Raw genomic sequence first — 17,612 nt, forward strand, 5'->3', positions numbered from 1 at the left:
GCGGTCGTTGCGCAGGCTTGCAGCACCAGGCCTTTTGAGGTCACGGTGGTGGGAAAAACACATTACACATTCATCACAGCATGCAAGGACGGTGACCTGCGCGATTGTTTCCCCCCTTCTCTTATCTCTCTCTCTGTCTCCATTGTCTCGTGCGATTGAGAGCATTTCAATGACAGGAATCTTGTTTTGTTGAATAGCGCGGGCCTGGTCGGACACAGATGCCAAGACATTCCTGAAGCTGGTAGTCTTTCCTTCTGGCAGCCCTGCACCTCTGTCTCTTCTGCTCTACTCTTGCGTTTTCTCTCTTCTTCCCTCTCGTCTTTTTCACTCCTCGGCCCTCCTCAAGGTGACTGTCAATGGGAGAGAGAGAGAGCAAGAAAGGGATTTTTTGATGTTTTTGTTTGCCTACGTGCTCGACGTCTGTGCGTTGACTGTCCAAAGAAAGGCCATGTGCACTCCGATGTAGCCAGCACTGCGCTCCTCAGTGTACATACTGGCCTGGTTTTCTCCTGACGAATTAGCCGCGCCACGCCACACCACGCCGCCCACACACCAATCATGACATGTCTAAGCCACCACGTATACTCCCTCTGTCTACCTCATGCAATATCTTAAAGCCCCTCCTGCATGTCATGTCTCCATTTGTCAGTAATCATGCGATGGTTGAATCTGGCAGGGATCACAGAATGCAGCGATAGCAGCTCCAAGCTTTTCTTCAGGCTTTATGACTCTCCAACAGATGGCAGTGTGAATCGGTCTATCAGCACAGGCCAGCTTATGAGGACCGTGTTTGAATTAAAGATTTACTGTTATGCATGGAAGTCTTCTCTTCTCTTCTCTTCTCTTCTCTTCTCTTCTCTTCTCTTCTCTTCTCTTCTCTTTAGACGAGGTGGTAACATGTTGACCTCTTGACCTCCGGATTTCCTTCATACATTTCTATCAAAAGCAGTATTACTGCTATGTTTATCCTACTGTACAAAAGATTAAATAATTTGAACCAGATGAATGAAGGTAATATATTCAGTGGGGGAGGAGGTGCTCGGGTCCTTCACTTCAGTAAACAATACAGGTAAAAGTGCACTGAAAGACTGCAAGTATGTATGTATGAATGTATGCAAGTATAAACAAGAAAATGTACCAAAAATGTACCTTTTGAAATTATATTCTTTTTATTACTCATGTATTAAGTAGTTGGTTGAGGTGGAGCTTATATTGAAATGTTTCATACAGGACAGCAACTTATAATAATGTTCATTATGGATGCTCAGGTAGTAACAGAATATGTGTAGTATTGAGTATGTAATCAGGATACAAAATTCAAGTTAACTGCAGTCTGGTAAAGTTACAGAAAAAAAGAAGCAATTAGATAAACAGGTACATTCAGTGAAAAGGGGCGATCACTAACAGGATTGCAATTGTTTTTGTTAAATTGCGTCAGTTATACTCGAACATTTTCATATTCCTTCCAGAAAACGCACTCGACAAAGCACCTAATCACCAAAGTTGTTTGATTAATCAACTTGTTATGCTGTAAAAAGAATGTTTCCTTCTGAAGTGTAGTGGAGCAGAAGTAGAAATACACATAAGAAGAAAACACTCAAAGTTCAAGTGTCTCAAATTTGTCCTGAGTAACATTTTCCACCACTGACTGTACTTCTAGTTTTCACTATTTACAATATGTATCCTGCTAATGACATATATCTTCTGCATCTTCAGTAGAACAAGCTGACAACGCTTGGCCACACAACATTTGGAACAACTCCCCAGTAACAGTTTCTGAAACAAATCTGTGTCAAATCTGGCCGTGTGATGTAATGAATGTCTGACACGTGCTGTTGTCTGTTCTTGTTTCCAGACTGGCTGCTTTTATTGTCCTTTGTGCTGCAGCCTCGGGGCCTGAGAAAAAAAGCGTCCTGGAGGGATAGCAAAATTGATCTTTTTTCATTTTGTCGTGAATTTGATTTGAGTCCACGTGCGTGAGGTAACCCTGTTAGAAAAGCCACAATCCATTCAGAGCACCAGGACGTCACCACACCAGCTACAACACAGATTGACATTTTTGTCATTTACGGAATTAAAAACAGTACAAAGACAATATATTAAATCTTTATTTTTATATCTTTTCTTAATTTATTTGTATATGCTTATTCTAAATTCGATGTCAGGAGCACATTTCAGACAGGTCAGAGAGGAGCAACAAAAGACTGGGGAAGTCTGTTTGGAACATTCCACAGGTAAACAGGTTAATTGGTTACAGGTGATGCTGTCGTGAATGGTGATGAAAGGGGCGTCCTCGAAAGGCGCAGGCGTTCATAAGCTTGGATGAGACGAGGTTAACCACTCTGTGAAACACGTGATTGTGTAAAGGATGTTACTACATCGCAAACACTCTGTAAAACCTTTGTCAGTAAACACTGGGGCTGTTTGGTGTAGGGGTTGTAGTTTACTTTGCAGGACAAACCGTCTGCTAAACTGGTGAAAGTAAAGCTTGTGATGACTTTTACCCTGCGGTGACACTGTTGTTTATTCCCCTCAGCTCTTTATTAGTTTTCCATTATGACTCTCTTGCCTAAACTCTCCCCTACAGCTCTTTGGCCGTGGTTAATGTGGTCCCTCGTTTCGCTCCTTGTTTGTTTGTTGTTTGCTAGGTGACAGGCGGACTAGCACAAACAAGTGTGTGTACACACTGTACACACAATTGTCTGTCTACTTGTATACTTGTGTGTTTGTTGGGGTTTATCAGATGACAGACGGAGTCCCATGGGAGGGCAGGAAGGTGGTTCAGGAAGGGTGTTTCTCTGTGAACAGGAGCTCCGTGTCCTCCCCACCGTTGTCTCGATGTCTCCAGCAGTCGCTGCGATGACCGGAATACAGTTCAAAGACCAAATACAGTAGATGATAACATTTATACAATAATGATAATAATTGTATTTATATATTACCTTACAACAGAGTTACAAAGTGCTGTACTTATAAACAACATAACAAATGATGAAAGACTCACAAGAAAAAGCAAGTATTGCAGTGGCAAATGTACATATAGAGAAAGTCATCCAGCCGAGCAACTGTGGTGGCATTAAAGGAAGGTTTTTTTCATTTTGTTTGATGGACAGATATAGTTCACGCCTGATATCACCTAGGGGGGAGCATGTAGATATAGAAGTAGTAAGTAGGTGGGTCCTAAAATTGAGCCCTGGGGGATGCCATAATGTATCTGTGCTGCTTGTTAAAGCTTGGTGAACTAAATGTTGATTCAGTATCCCTTTCTCTCCCCACAGCTCATCTCACCTATTTCCTTTTTCAGTGCCTCTCAGAAAAAAATATAGAATATTTATTGATTTCAACCTCCCCAATGTAAGGGTATACAACGTTTCTGTTCTGTGATATTTTAATTGATTGTCTGGGTACTTATTTGGAAACAGAAAGTAACTGAAAGATGTTGCCTGAAGCTCTGGGTAATTGTGAGGGTTTCTTTTCACTGTTTGATGGTGATTTACATATAGATTATACAATAAATCAGTAAAAAGTAAATTGATTAAATGCCAGTGAACAGAAGGAGCCCTGTGTAACATGTTTCCACCTGTCCAAGCAAGGTCACACCAAACAAATAGGTGCAGCATATCATCAGAGTAATCGCTTACTTTTGCTAACTGTAGCTGCCGTTAGCTATTTAGGTCAGTTAGCCGTGCAGCTATCAATCCAGACTGTTAGCTTGTGTTAGCTGGTTAGCATGCTAGCTTCAGCGGACACCTTTCACACACAACATATAGATATCTTTGACATTGCATCCGAAGTGATATTTCTTCACACACTGTTGATCATTTAAGTTTCAGCATCAACATGCTGGGTAAGACTTTTTATATACTAACTGAACAAAGAGCCATACGGGTTACATCCAGTATTTTTGTGTTTTGTTTATCCAAAGTTCTGCAGACATAGTATATATATAGCAGGGTTGAGGTTACTTCACATTTTATTCAGCCAGTTCAGAAATCTTAAAGAAAGAAACCTAAAAAACTGGCTTTTTATTCAAAACTCTGTATGCATTAACTAAACGTATGTAAAGCAGCTCTACTTGAGAGCACCACCCAGTCAGACACATGTCTCCCTCTATTTTTTTCTCTCCCTCTCTGACTCGGCTGTAGTCAGAGAGACCTTATCGGAGTTCAGGGAAACCCCGGCTGCTGAAGTGTCAGCAGTGCCTGTGACTGTCCCATGTGTTGTCTGTGGTCAGAGGGAGGGCTGGGGACAGCTGGAGCATCACCTGTCACTGGATCACATGCGTTTATGTGACACAGCAGTGGTGACACCAAACTCCAGCAAAAAAAAAAAAAACTTACAAATACAATGTCCCCATATACGGTAAATGCCACATTCACGACTCTAAAGGTAACCACAAGATAGAAACATATTTGATTATAGACAAAATAGCAACATTTGTCTGCTTAAATTAATACAAAGATAGTATAGATAGTACTTGAGCTTCCACATTTTGTATTTGATTATTAAATGAATCACTGATTATTTTGATAATCCATTAATCAGTTTGAGTAACAATTTGAATATTTTCTAGTTTCTTCACTCTTCTGTGACAGTACACTTAGTATCAAGTATCATTTGAGGACATCATCTTAATCTTTGGGAAACAGTAAAGAACATTCTTGTGAATTTTTTGGAAAGTTTTACGGGACGGGAAAATAATCAACGGATGAACCGACAATGAAAGTAATTGGTAGTTGCAGCCGTAGATTGTGCCTGCAAGAGCGGTCTTCTGCAAGACAACAAAGTGATGTCATGCGGCAAAAGACAAAGTCTCAGAGGTCATGACAACATACAGTGCAGCATGTAACACACAGAAAGACGGTATATTAGCAAAGGGGAACAGTGGTCACAAGCACACTGTCACCCATAACTCATAACAGGATATCTGCGTAACAGACGGTACAAGCTGCAGGCCTTGAAATGACCCGTGAGTTGAGTCATCGCTGCTGATCCTTCCACTGAAAATCGAAACAGTAATGTGGATTAAAAACTCTGATTAAAAGGCTAAACAATAAAAAAAAAAAACCTCACGATCTCTTTCTCTCCCTAACGCCATCCTCTCTCACCTGCTTCTTATTTTCTCATTTGTAATCACAACATCTCTTTCACCCACATCCAGACTTGGAAACACAAGGAGACGTACTCTTGCGCCACCAGTGACACATTCGTAAACATGCTCTTGCACAATCTCGCCCTCTCACTTTCGCATCTCGCCCCCCGCATCCATCTCCAGAAAAAAAAAAACACGATCGCAGGGTGTAAATACGTCTTGTGCGTCTAATTATGTTTTTCTTGTCTCTCTGTGGGTCTCCTGGGCCCCTCCTTTTAGAAACACAGCAGGAGGAATTCCTGATCCATTTTAAGCTCCAACGAGAATGTTGATAAGTCTGTAGATTACTGCCCAACATGTTTATGATAGCCTATTATTCTCTAAGCTTCATCCGGGCCCAGCGCGTGCTTCGTCTACTTAGCGCAGCTATTTGGGTCATGGTACAATCTCAGAGGAAAGCACTGTGGATGGTGAAATGTCAGCAAAACTACGTGAAAAGGGTCAAAAGGAAGTAATTCTTGCCCTGGCACGCTTTGAGACCCTTATGAAATAGTTAAATGATGTCATTAAGACTCAGTTTACCTGTAATTGGAAAAAAAAAAGAATGGTCAGATCTAAGCAGTCAGCGGACTTGCACATGACCTAAAGCTCACTATCGGCGCGAGCTTTAACTGCCGATCCAAACGACTCTAAAACATAACATCATCATAACATTTTGTAGTAATGAGATCTAGAAACTAATTTATTTGCCTGACATCCATGGCTCATCAGACATTTTAACAATACTCAGTCGTTTATAAATTGTGATCACTGGCATGTCGAGATGTGGTTTCATTCTTCCGTGTGACACACGCTGATATTTTAGATCTACGCTTCCTATTATGGCTCATATTTCAACAACAATAATCGCTGCTAAATGTCCCACTCTGCCATAAAAGTGTCCAGGCGCGTCAGGCACACGCACTAAAAAGACAGAGAGAAAGAGGGGCCATAGGCTTAAGCCTATGAAAATGCCATTGATGTTAACTGTCTCACCGTGCCCTGCCAGAAATGCCGCTCTCTGGCCAGAGTTGTTCGCTATCAGTGTCCAGTAGAGACAGGAGTCTGAATCTATCTGTTCTGCCTGGTGCGTGAGATGTTATGGCTCTTTGATGTGCTTTGCTGTGTAAGCTTTGATTTACGAAGCGCCATCTTTATCATTTCCCCTGGTTTTCTTGAAGCCATTGAAGCCATCAGAGGAGAGCGAAATAAATAAGTGCCGAGGTAAAATCAAGGCCAAGGCTGTGAAGATGTAGAGAATCTCTTTGAAGTTGGGAAAGTGTGTGCAGTAAGTCTGCACGGCTACTTTTTTGTGTGTGTTTTGAGTGTGTACCTGCAGTGTTGTAAAAAGTACTCAAAAACCATACTTGAGTAAAAGTAAATATATCGTTTTGAAATATTACTTTGGTGAAAATGAAAGTCCCCCGTACAAATAGTAAAAGTCTTGAAGTATCTGATATTAAATGTACTGAAAAAGTTCAAATAAATGATACACATTATTTGGCTCTGATGTTGCAAGTAATCTGCAAAGTAACTAGTAATTCAAGTAATCAAATAAATATAATGGAGTTAAACATGCAATATTCATAAAATGCAGTGGTGTGGAAGTATATAGCAGCAGGAGATGGAAAGAATTGTTCTTAATTACAGTACTAGAATAAATGTAAGTTCTTTGTATAGGTGAGATAATTACAAATCGCTTCACCTGCACTTTGTGTTTTTCTTCACTACATTATCACCATTAATCAGCGTTTGTACAGTGAAAGTACATTTACTTGAGTAGTGTGCAATGGCAAAGTCAAGGTGCTTTATTTGAGTATTTCCATTTTATGGAATTTAATACTTCTACTCCATTACATCTCAGAGGTTAATGTTGTACTTTTTAAACCACTTTATTTTGTCAAGCAGCTTAAGTTACTATTTGCTTTTCAGATTACCTTCTTGCCTAGTGAAAACCACATATCTCCAGATGTGTTGATGGTGAATGTTTACTTACTTACTCAAGTACAATTAACATCAGATACACTAAGACTTTTTGTTAAGTGTGACTTTTAGGTATTTTTCAACCACGGTATCAGTTAATAAAGAAGTACAAAGGGTTCGATTATCAGACTTTTAGTACAAGTACCTCAAAATTGCACTTTGTCACTGTGCACATGAGGGTGTCTTAGTGTGTACGTGTGCTAATGTCCTCACTGTATTTGCATGTCACCAGGCAGTCTGTTGTCTGTTTACTTCTGTCACTGGGGTGGAGCCATTCATCTGTATTCACACCATGGTTAGGTGAATACAGAGATGCTGGCTGACACACCTGTGTTTACAGTTGGGGAAGCATGTATACAACGGTGGCCTGTGTGTGTGTGTGTGTGTGTGTGAGTGTCTGTCTGCCCACGCAGGGATCGTATAGCTCAACAGCTTTTGTAATGAGTGGCTTTAGCAGGTAGACGGCGACGGGCAGACTAACGTGTCATTATGCCCCGTGCTGCTCTGTCATTGGGATGGCAACAATATTAAAGAGGCAGATGGTTACGAAACAAAAGCACAAACCCTTTGACATTCTTTGTTTGTTTAACAATGCAGGTCTACACTGTACTTAGTTCTGGAGTGTTTATCCCGGAGGCATTCAGCTGACCTAACCTGTCTGTCTTTTGTCACTGTGTCAAATCCAGGTCCATCAGATGGACCAGAAAATGGATGCGGTCATGCAGGTCCTTATGGAGCAGTTTCCCCCCAAGCCGGAGCTGACGTCCCAGCCCTCCATCCGCAGGGTGACCATCCAGAAACGCATGGGTGCCAGCATCGATGAGGGGCCCTGATGTCGCAGGGAAAGTCACGCGGGGTATGATGACATCATCACCAAAGGAAGATTAAAAGAACAGGAGTTCATATAAACAGCCCAGACCTCTACATGGGGCCAGCCCCTATCTTCCATTTACGATCTCAAAATTTTCTCATTGACTTTCGACCACTCAGAAGAGAACAACTTTTAATTGTCTGGGACATGAGGGCAAGAGCACCGCTGAGAGTGGGACTCATGATGCAGAAAGAAAGCTGACTGACCTCTTTCTTCTGAGGGTTGTTGGCCCCGTTTGGTACTTCTTTTTTTTTGTTTGCCTGTCAAAAATGTAGCTTTCTCCTCTACACCAGCATTGTGGGCCTTCAGTCTTTCCCCCAGCAGCATCACTCAAGCAGCAGCATGCTGCGTGAATTAATTTCACTTACATTAGCCCCATAATCACACGACTCAGATAATGTTCATTTATGTGCGGCCTGTCACCGAGCTGCATTCCTCGACTCCAAATATTATTCCAAAGCTAACTAACCCAGTAATGAAGTCGTAATGCAATCAAAGCACTCAAGCTCCCCGAAGGCACAGAGAAAAACTGTCCGTCCATGGCAAAGGCATTCCTCGAGTCCTTCTGATTATCTTGGCACCATCCACACCCAGTATACAACGGGGTTATTTCCATAGCCACATATCCATCTAGCCTAACTGTACTTAGGCTGTGGCGCGTGTTTGTTAGTAGTGATCGAATAACACGGGGAGGGAAGGGCAGATTATCTGTTGACTCTGCCCTGCGTTAGGAACCGGAAGGCTGGAGTAAAAGAAATGGAACTGAAGAAATGTGTGTGGCTAATATGGTGCTGATTTACAGCTACGTCGAAGTTATTAGCCGTCCTGCCGTGACGGGGCCCAGTTCTGCACAGGAATACAAGCAGTGATGGCACGGCCGTGTGTATTGATCTCAAAGACCTTTAGCACCACTTCACCGCGCACACCAGCACCAGGACCCTGCTTAATATCCTCTATTACCCTCCTCGGGGGGCTCACACTGTTGTGTGCAATTTGAAATAAATTTGCCCCATTAAAGCTCTGATTATTTTTTTCTCCCCAGAGCTAATTAAGTGCTGAATTCCTGGTAAGGGGAGATTACTCACTGTGAGCGACTAATGAAAAGAAACACTGGAAAATGTGCAGAATTTAAACAGTAAGCCTTGAGTAGCGGGCGCACTAATTCTGTGTGAAAGGTTTCGGAAATATCCGCCCGCCGCCGAGAGCGCACGTTTGAAATGAAAAAAAAAGACAATGCTCTCACTTTGTTCCCATGCTCATTTATCTGACAGGACGCCGAGGCATGTAGGAAGCAGAAAATAGAAAATAACTTGGCTATGTAGCTACTGTATGAAAGGCTTCCCATAATTATAGCATGCACACTCCTAAAAAGACGGATGCACACACAAAAGAGGGGGGGAGGAAGAGGGAAGGGGGAAGATGAGAGGCTTTTCTCTCTGCACTAGTATGTATTTTCATAATTTTTGCAGTGGTTAAAAAAAAAAAAAAAAGCTATTATTTATCTTACATTTAATAAAGTGGTTGTATTTTAAAGGCACTCTGACCTGTTTGAACATATCTGCCTGTCCGTTCTCCTGTACAGTTTTATAAGAGTTGTAAATAGAAACATTGCCTTATTGAACTGTATTTATTATCATGTGGAAAGATCAATCTGGAAACATGTCCACTTGCTGGAGTGATGAGAAAAACACAGAGAGCGAGGCTGCTGCTGCCCTACAGATGGATGGAAATGATTGTAAATGATATTCATGCACACCCTCTGCACTGTAGCTCTGCTGTAAATAATAAAAAAAACTCCATTTCATTACGCTCTGGCCTGCTCTCTTGGTTCGGGAGGAATTTGATTACCGGCTCATCTGTTCCATAATTTGCTTGCGTTGGAAGGTGAGACAATTCTTGTAGTTTTTTTCGGGGGGGGGGGGGGTTCGCTTCGAAATCTCGAGCCGGAGCCGGGTCAAGGCAAGCCGTGGGCCGGAGTTTCCATCCAACTCAAATCTCCCAGACTCCTGAATTCCTTTCACACTGCAATCACCCAGAAGGGGTTATAGAAGGAAGGAATAACACCTTCACCGCGCCTACTTTGAACTTCAATATTTTATAACACATTGAACAAGTCATGCAGAGGGAAAAGAGAATATGTATCATATTACCACTCAATTATATTTGCCTTCAAAGGCCAAAAAATACTGGGGATGTCCCAAGATCAGCACAGTCAAGCGGGGCGACTGAGAGAGAGAGAGGAAGAGAGGGGGGGGGAAGCGTCATCCTGTGGGAGAGAGAGAGAGAGAGAGAGAGAAGGAGGACAGCAGGAGCCTAAGTGAGCCGGGGAAGAGAGCAAAGGGGAGAGCAAAGCCATTTTCAATTAGCCAGAGAGACTGCATGGGCCGGAGGGCCACGGAGCTCCGCCGCCTTTTGTCCTCCTCTGGTTTCTATCACTACTGGGGGATTTTGGCAGGGAGAGAGAGAAAGAGAGACCCCATGGCTACCTCCGTCTGCAGAGGCCGCTCTGTGTCACCCCGTGCTCCTCTTTCATCTCAAGACGAGACGGAGAGAAGAGAGGGAGAGACTCCCACTTCAAAAGGCAGTTTGATCTCAGAAGTACACAGGAGCGCAAACCTAAAAGAGGATCTGAGGGAGCAGTTAAAAGGAGAATATAAGGGACACACTGTCACAGATGCTGGACAGTGAAATGTGGCAGCCCTTGAGTTTGTGCAGAGGAGGAACCCATGCTAGGTCATGAAACGCTAGACTCTGTGAGCTTTGTCAATCGTCCATGGTGTCTTTGATCCTGCCACCTGAGTCACGCTCAGAATAGAACAGAACTTCATTATGCTGCTGAAAATAGGCTGGTGGAGCTTAGAAAGTCACAAGTCACACAAAAACAGACATTGTGCCGCACTTTACGCTCAAAATGGTGAAAATAATCAGCTGACTGAATGCTAAAGATCCAGTAAAGAAACAACAAGACCTTTTGTATCGGTTGCATTTCAGTAAGAAGTCCCTGTTTGGTCCTGAAACCTAGTGGTCTATGTACATTTCAACTGTTGAATCTGCTAATTTTGCACTGGAAAGATCATGTTCAAGCCCATTATTGTGAGCCGCCATTGGTTCGGTTCATTGTTGTTTTGACCTGCATACTGATGTGTTGACTGTCAGGGGAATCAGTAAGAATGGTAGCCATTTCACATTACAGGCAATCTTTTTTTTTTTTTTACAGTAATTTAATAAATCACATAAAAGCTACTCTGATAAATAAAAAAAAAAGATTTATAATACTAACAGATCAATTATTTTGAGTTTACAACCTGCGACTAACCAGCACCAGACAGCAAACATACCATGTTAACAACAAGCTGGTGAACGTAGTGGAGCATTTAGCAGCTAACGGGAGTTGGTGGAGACCAAAACAAAGCTACAAGTAGAATTTATATTTAACCGTATATCAACTTTATATGATGATGATACGTCAGCTTGCCTCCAAATAGCCCAAAAATTATGTCTTTGATTACTTATATCATCTTTAAAATTACTTTCAACAGTATATTCCACTATTTAAGCTTTGAATGGCGCTCTTTCAATTAGGTCACTTCTTCCTCTGTCATGTTTTAATAGCACCCAAGTGCATAATTATTATCTTGATGAATTAAACGGTAGAGGATGGAAACCCTCCATATTTCGTATTTTATTTAGCTGATTTTATGGAAAAGTGGTTAAAATGTGCAGCTTAAAGATTACTTAACAGAACAATTCTTTATTAAATAATTGTTACCATAAAAAAAACATCAGGTTCATTTTATATCGGTAAATATTTTTAATTTAAACACACAGTATGCCACCTCTGCCACTAGGGGTCCCTCAATCAAAACAATGAAAACAAAAGGCGTAGCTTGATGACGTTGCAAACTACAGTAGGCTGAAAGAAGTTTTTGTCTAGTTACGCTCACCGACGTCCTTCTTAACTCTGACGCATCATATGATGTTTCTCTGGAAATGATAGCGACAGCCTGCCAAATGAAACACACCCTCCCCTTTAATAACATCATTGATTTCTCTGAGTGGTTTCGGACATTGAGGATAATTTAAGAACACAACCCAACAATATATCTAAGACATAATCATGAAGATAGGACACATCAAGAGTCACGTGGAGCTGTAGGAGTGTTGGGTTTAAGATCCAGGAGACCAAGCAGCAGTCTGTGGCTCATGCCAAGTAACCATGATGGCCTGTGTTTCCCACTCGTCTCCTTCCCCATAAGTCCCTTTGCTCCCCTCAAAAAAAAATCACATGTCACCAAAAAAAAAACTGCCAAACGGGCTCAGCTGGGAGGCCATGGCTGGTGAGCGGCTGGTAGTTGTCAGGCTGTGCGGTCGTGCCTGCCCACCGTGGGGGTGCTTGGAGGCCACCTGTCTACAGAGGCCCAGGCATGTAGAGGCCCAGCAGTGCTATATGAAAGCAGATATGGGTCAACAGGTGTGCATGTGTGTGTGTGTGTGTGTGTGTGTGTTTGTACTGTGTCAGCCAAGATTGTGACAAACAATGTCAGCAGCAGCTGATGCCAGCCACTCTGTCAGGAGTTGTCCCTAAATAGCTAAGGCCGGCAGTTGCCTGGAGGACAGTTGTCGTGGCTCCTTGCCCCGCCCCCCCCCGCCCCCCCCGTACCTCTTTACCACAGAATATTTCACATTCCCATTTTTGGTCTTCAAATGCAAAATCGACTGCTCCAGTTTATTCTGATTGGCTCAGTCTGGCTCGAAACCGTCATAAAACACCCAATAAACACACACACCTGTGATCCCATATGAGTCGTGGAGTCATGTGCTACCAAAAAAAAAAAAAAAAAAAAACCCGGCTCGTTCGGAAACTGAAAGGGAGTTCCTCAGAAGAATAATGTTACAGAATTATTTTTGGCGAATTTTAAAAAGACTTTACATCATTTTTATGATTGGTTTTGGTGTGTAGGCAGTTTGGTACGGAAGCTGCCCTACCAAGGTTAAGCTTGAGCAACAAGAGACATGAGACACAGCTATTCATGTTGGGCCTAACAGCACCTCTTAGATGTAAAATCAGTGTTAAGCCCTTGCATTAGAATTGACCTGGTTTCCATGGTTTCTATGTGGGAAATGCAGTAGTGGTAAGGTTCGTCATCTTAAGTGGCCCCACAATACATGGGGCTCTGCGTCCCCTTATCCCCAACTCAGAAAACTCGTTTTCTATGCAGCCTTTCACAACAGCAACAGATACAGTACGCCCTTTGACCCCGTCCCTATTTGGTCCAAGCAGGGCGACATCACCCCATGGGATAATAAATCAACAAGAGGCCAGGAGGTTAGATTGACCCCCCCTGACCTTTGGCCCTAAGAGATATCCCTCAGCCATATGTCTGTGGCGCACCATGCCCCACCCCTCCACTGTTCCAGAGGAAAGCTCCGCAGCCAAGAACAACAGCGCAAACCGGCACCGTTCAAATCCAAAGATCCATCCGAGATGCTCAGTTTCAACATCCCCGGTCCGGCCAGCCATAGAAAACCCCTCCCAGGGCTGGCTTTGCTAAGTGTGACTGCTGCTAATGTGTTGTTACGGCTGCTGCAGCTTTGAGCCGAGGTCGGAGCACACTTTGAGGCGTGGTATGAGGTGCGGCAGAGGGGGCAAAGGGAAAGCTGGCTATGTAGGTCATATTATTGGGGACTTTTCCCCCAGACAGGGAGAGAATTCCTGGCTAGAAACTGGAAGGACTTCAGTGGTGTGCTGGGGTTTGGCCCGCCGAGGCAGAATGTTAGGCATGGTGGACAGCTGCACCACGGAGCTACTGTAAGAGCGAGAGGGGGGCCATTATTTCAAAACAACACAGACATGATACACTGTACGAGCTTTGAAACGTCAGTCTGGTGTTATGTTTCGATTTGCAAAGGTATTTTTAATCAGAAAAGGGAAGTGAAAGCAGAACACACGCATACGGTCTAAGGATTACTTGAAAAACGTGCCAAATATGGTTTCACTGAATTCGTATTAAACACAAATTCTCTGAAGTGATGTAAGAAGAATGAGGCCTCGGGGATCATCGACCCCTGTCAGAATCCTGATCAACCTCTATCTAGTCTAATACGTGTGGTAGTTTTTTGGATTGTATGAACAAAAACAGTATGTGTGTGAATAACTAGCTTAAGAATTGTATAGATGCCTCCCCTCAGTCATGTTTAGAAAGCAGGGCTGCCCGAAAAAGCCCCAAAACAGCAACACCCTAATCTTCTGCGGGTGAAAATTGAAAACAGAGTGAAAAATTGAATATTGGGAAGCCAGTGGACCGCATCCACGGCTCTCCACATGCAGAGGTACGTTTCATATGGTGAAGAGTCTGCTTTTCTCATCAGGCCCCTGCATTGGAGAACATGTTCAGTCATTCTTATGGCAGGAACCTTTTCAACACCAGAACTGAGAAGCCTGCAGCGTGGAGGCCCCACGAGCCTCCTGATGAGGGCAGCAGAAGCATGACAAAAAAATTTTAAAAATAATCGAATTTCAAAAAAAGTTAGAAAGGAGTCTGGGTATATTCATGGCCGCATTATTTGCACATGAAAAGTGAAAAGCTGATGCATTTCTGATCCCGAGCCAAAACAACACTGAAGACACTTTTCCACTGCGTGTCACAGCGTCCCCTTGTCATTGGTTTGGACATTATGGCAGGCCGGCTCGGTGGACGGGATGTAATTTGATGTATACTGTGGTCAGTGTTGTAAGATGTATTCGGCTGCATGGAATCATTGCCACATACGCTTTCTGCGAATGCAACAGAAAGGTTGCATCATATGGAAATTATTTAGCATCACGTCAAATTCACATCACATCCTAACACACGCCCATACGGCCATATAGCACTTTTTACTCCACTGCATCAATTTGATTATTTTAGTTAGTAGTTACTTATAAGATTGCATGCTGCATCAGAGCCTAAATAGAGCATTTTTAAATTCATGTATTATATTACTTTAAAAAGAAAATAAAAAATCGAAAAGCTGAAAATCGGGTCTTAATACCACCCAGGCTAATTAGGGATTATAGTATACAGTATATATGCACATGGAAATAAATATAATTTAGCTTCACTTGCACTTTTGATACTTCAAGTACATTTAAAATGAGATACTTTAAGATTTTGCTCAAGTACTATTTGTACAGGTAACTTTTATCAAAGTCATGATGTGAAAGGCCAAAGAAACCAACTTGAAGTCTATCTGCCCTGCACAGATGTTTCAGCTGGAAGCTCTGCCTCTGTTTCTCGGCCAAATGCATCCAAACGCATCCTCGGACATTCCTGACGGGATTACTGGGCCAGGTACCGTCCGCTGGTCAGGAGAGAGGGAGAGGGGAGATAAAGAGAGAATGAGTCGGAGTGAACGTGCAGCACAGCCTGCTTGTTTTCGCGTCTGCGTGCTTGAGCAGATTTGCTTTGATAAAAGATAAAGGCTCTTTGATAGGCTGCAGGTGCGCTGCTTTAATGAGCATTACCACCCCACCCCCCCTTTTTTCCCTTCCCTGCAAAAAAAAAAAAAAAAACGAACCACAGACACACATCTGCACATCTGTCATTCGATGCTCTGCAGCATCTCCCTAGCATCTCCTCCCCCTCCTTTTCTGCCTGTCACTCATCCCCCAGACTCTCTCTCCCTCACACACACACACACACACACACCTCATCTCACCGGTAAGCTGTGTTTGAGGAACCGGAGTGACGTCAGAGCAGTCGCTGTTCAATGAAATATTTCCCTGTATTGATACAGCTTTCCCCCACGCTGACTGAGGGGGATCCAACTGTATCCAATTGAGCTGTCCAAAAAAACATCCAAACCCCACCCACCGGGGGCATTCCAGGCAGGCTAAGACAAACGCTCAGAGAAACTGGAAAAAATAAAAAAATACAGTAATTCAGACGCAATTTGGCCTGCTCTCGGCCTGTTAGAGGCACGCTGGAAGGAGACAGAAACAGAGGGAGAGAGACAGACAGAGACTGAGATAGAGAGAGAGAGAGAGAGAGAGAGAGAGAGAGAGAGATGTAAGGTGTTTGTTTGTGGCCACTTGCTTTCCCCTTATTCAGAGCCCGATGTGCCAAGGGAATAGCTCGATGACGTGGGTTGTGGTCTGGGCAGGAAACATGGGGAGGAACTTGTGACTTTATATTAAGTGCCGGGGCGGTTAACAGGAAAAGATAACCTGCTTCTGTTGATATAGCAAGGAAGTGTGAATTCTTGGCACATGCGAGATGTCGCAGAGAGGAACAAGGCGACGCTGCCTTCCACGTCTCTGATTGACTGGCTCACTGGAATTTCCTCGAGTTCGCCGTGGTTTTGTTTGGGTGGCCGTGACGGACTGTTGCAGTGTTACAGGAATGCTTTTTTTTTTTCAAGGAGGGGGTTGGACATTCCTGCCTGTAACAGATAAAAGGTGTTGCTTGTGCAAGGAGAGGCGCTGTTGCATCACAGTGGCCGCACAGTCATCTGTGACCTCGTCGTCTGCTGTCCTCCTGCGCAGAGGACAAATAAACACTCGATTCTACACACGATGCATTGTGAAAGAATTGTGCAAAGGTTATTCTGCAGATACTCCGCCACTTCAAGAGAAATAACATCCTCTGTCATCCAGGGGTCATGTACATCTCATACGCAGGACAGAAAAAAAAATATGCTCGGGCAGAGTTTCCATTACTGCAACAATGATATGTAATTCATAAAGAAACGTGTCAGACTTTGACAATCAACATAACATTTTGCAGTCACCGTGTGTAATTATTACATCAGCGTGGTGAAATTATACCTCCCATTGCCTGCAGAAATAAGAAAATACCCATGTTGCACTTGAGTAATAACAGGGTGTCGACACCCCTCACATTACAGTACATGCACTCCCTGTATGGATAAAAAAAAAAATGCTTTATGTTAAAAGTGCTGCGCCGGTGGGACACACACTCGCACCCACCAGCATGATTACCAGAATGATTACACTTACATCCCAAAACACCATTTTCTGATGGGATTCTTGTCATATGTTTAGCATAGCCTTTACATTGTGATTTATATCCTGTGTCATGTCAGTTACACGGTGGGTGCAGCCTACATTTTCTCGCAAACCGCAACCACAGTGTGCCTCAATGTATTTTTTTTTTTTCTCAAAAGTCCTAAAAGTATTTTTAATTGTTAAAAAATATCATTTTAATTGCACAAAAAATACTACATTTAAAAGCAAATTTGCAAGAATGTTTTTATTGTTTAAAAAATGATTAGCATATAGTATAGATGGCTTCTTGGCTGAAACACACTTTCTCCCTCTTCTGCCTCCATCCAATCAGCCAGTCAACCAAACAGACACCCAGTCAGCCATTTAGTCAGTAAGTCAGCCACCTAGTCAAGCAGTCAGTCAGTCAGACACCCAGTCAGTCAGTCAGTCTGCTGTTTGGGCAGGGTGGAGGCCCGTAGACGGGCTCTTTGTCTGAGCAGAGAAGCCCCAGACACAACAGTGGCCGGCCCCGGCCCCTTACAATGGCCCTCTACACAAAGGCCCACACACTGGGACAATAGGCCAGGCTCAGAGTGGGGGGTGGACGGCTGAGCTGAGGTTACCCACCTGCACACTTCAGG

General features: G+C 43.2%; 1 protein-coding gene and 1 long non-coding RNA gene across 3 annotated transcripts in view; one reads left to right on the forward strand and one right to left on the reverse strand.

The window, feature by feature from the left end:
- kcnq1.2 (potassium voltage-gated channel, KQT-like subfamily, member 1.2) overlaps window positions 1-9,792 on the forward strand; it is a 177,892-nt gene extending 168,100 nt beyond the window's left edge. For both annotated transcript variants that reach the window (XM_030427196.1, XM_030427197.1), the window contains one exon: window positions 7,801-9,792. In XM_030427196.1, the coding sequence (XP_030283056.1) occupies window positions 7,801-7,947 (147 nt within the window). In that variant the 3' untranslated portion in view covers window positions 7,948-9,792. The remainder of the gene's footprint in view (window positions 1-7,800) is intronic.
- LOC115587365 (uncharacterized) lies at window positions 2,100-15,964 on the reverse strand. Its single transcript, XR_003985028.1, has 3 exons — window positions 15,684-15,964; window positions 15,205-15,326; window positions 2,100-2,854 (listed from the first exon to the last, which is right to left on the reverse strand). It is a non-coding gene; the product is annotated as an uncharacterized LOC115587365 (long non-coding RNA).
- Window positions 15,965-17,612: the final 1,648 nt, after the last annotated feature.

The sequence above is a fragment of the Sparus aurata genome, chromosome 8 (assembly GCF_900880675.1).
Source record: "Sparus aurata chromosome 8, fSpaAur1.1, whole genome shotgun sequence".
Lineage (NCBI taxonomy): Eukaryota > Metazoa > Chordata > Actinopteri > Spariformes > Sparidae > Sparus > Sparus aurata.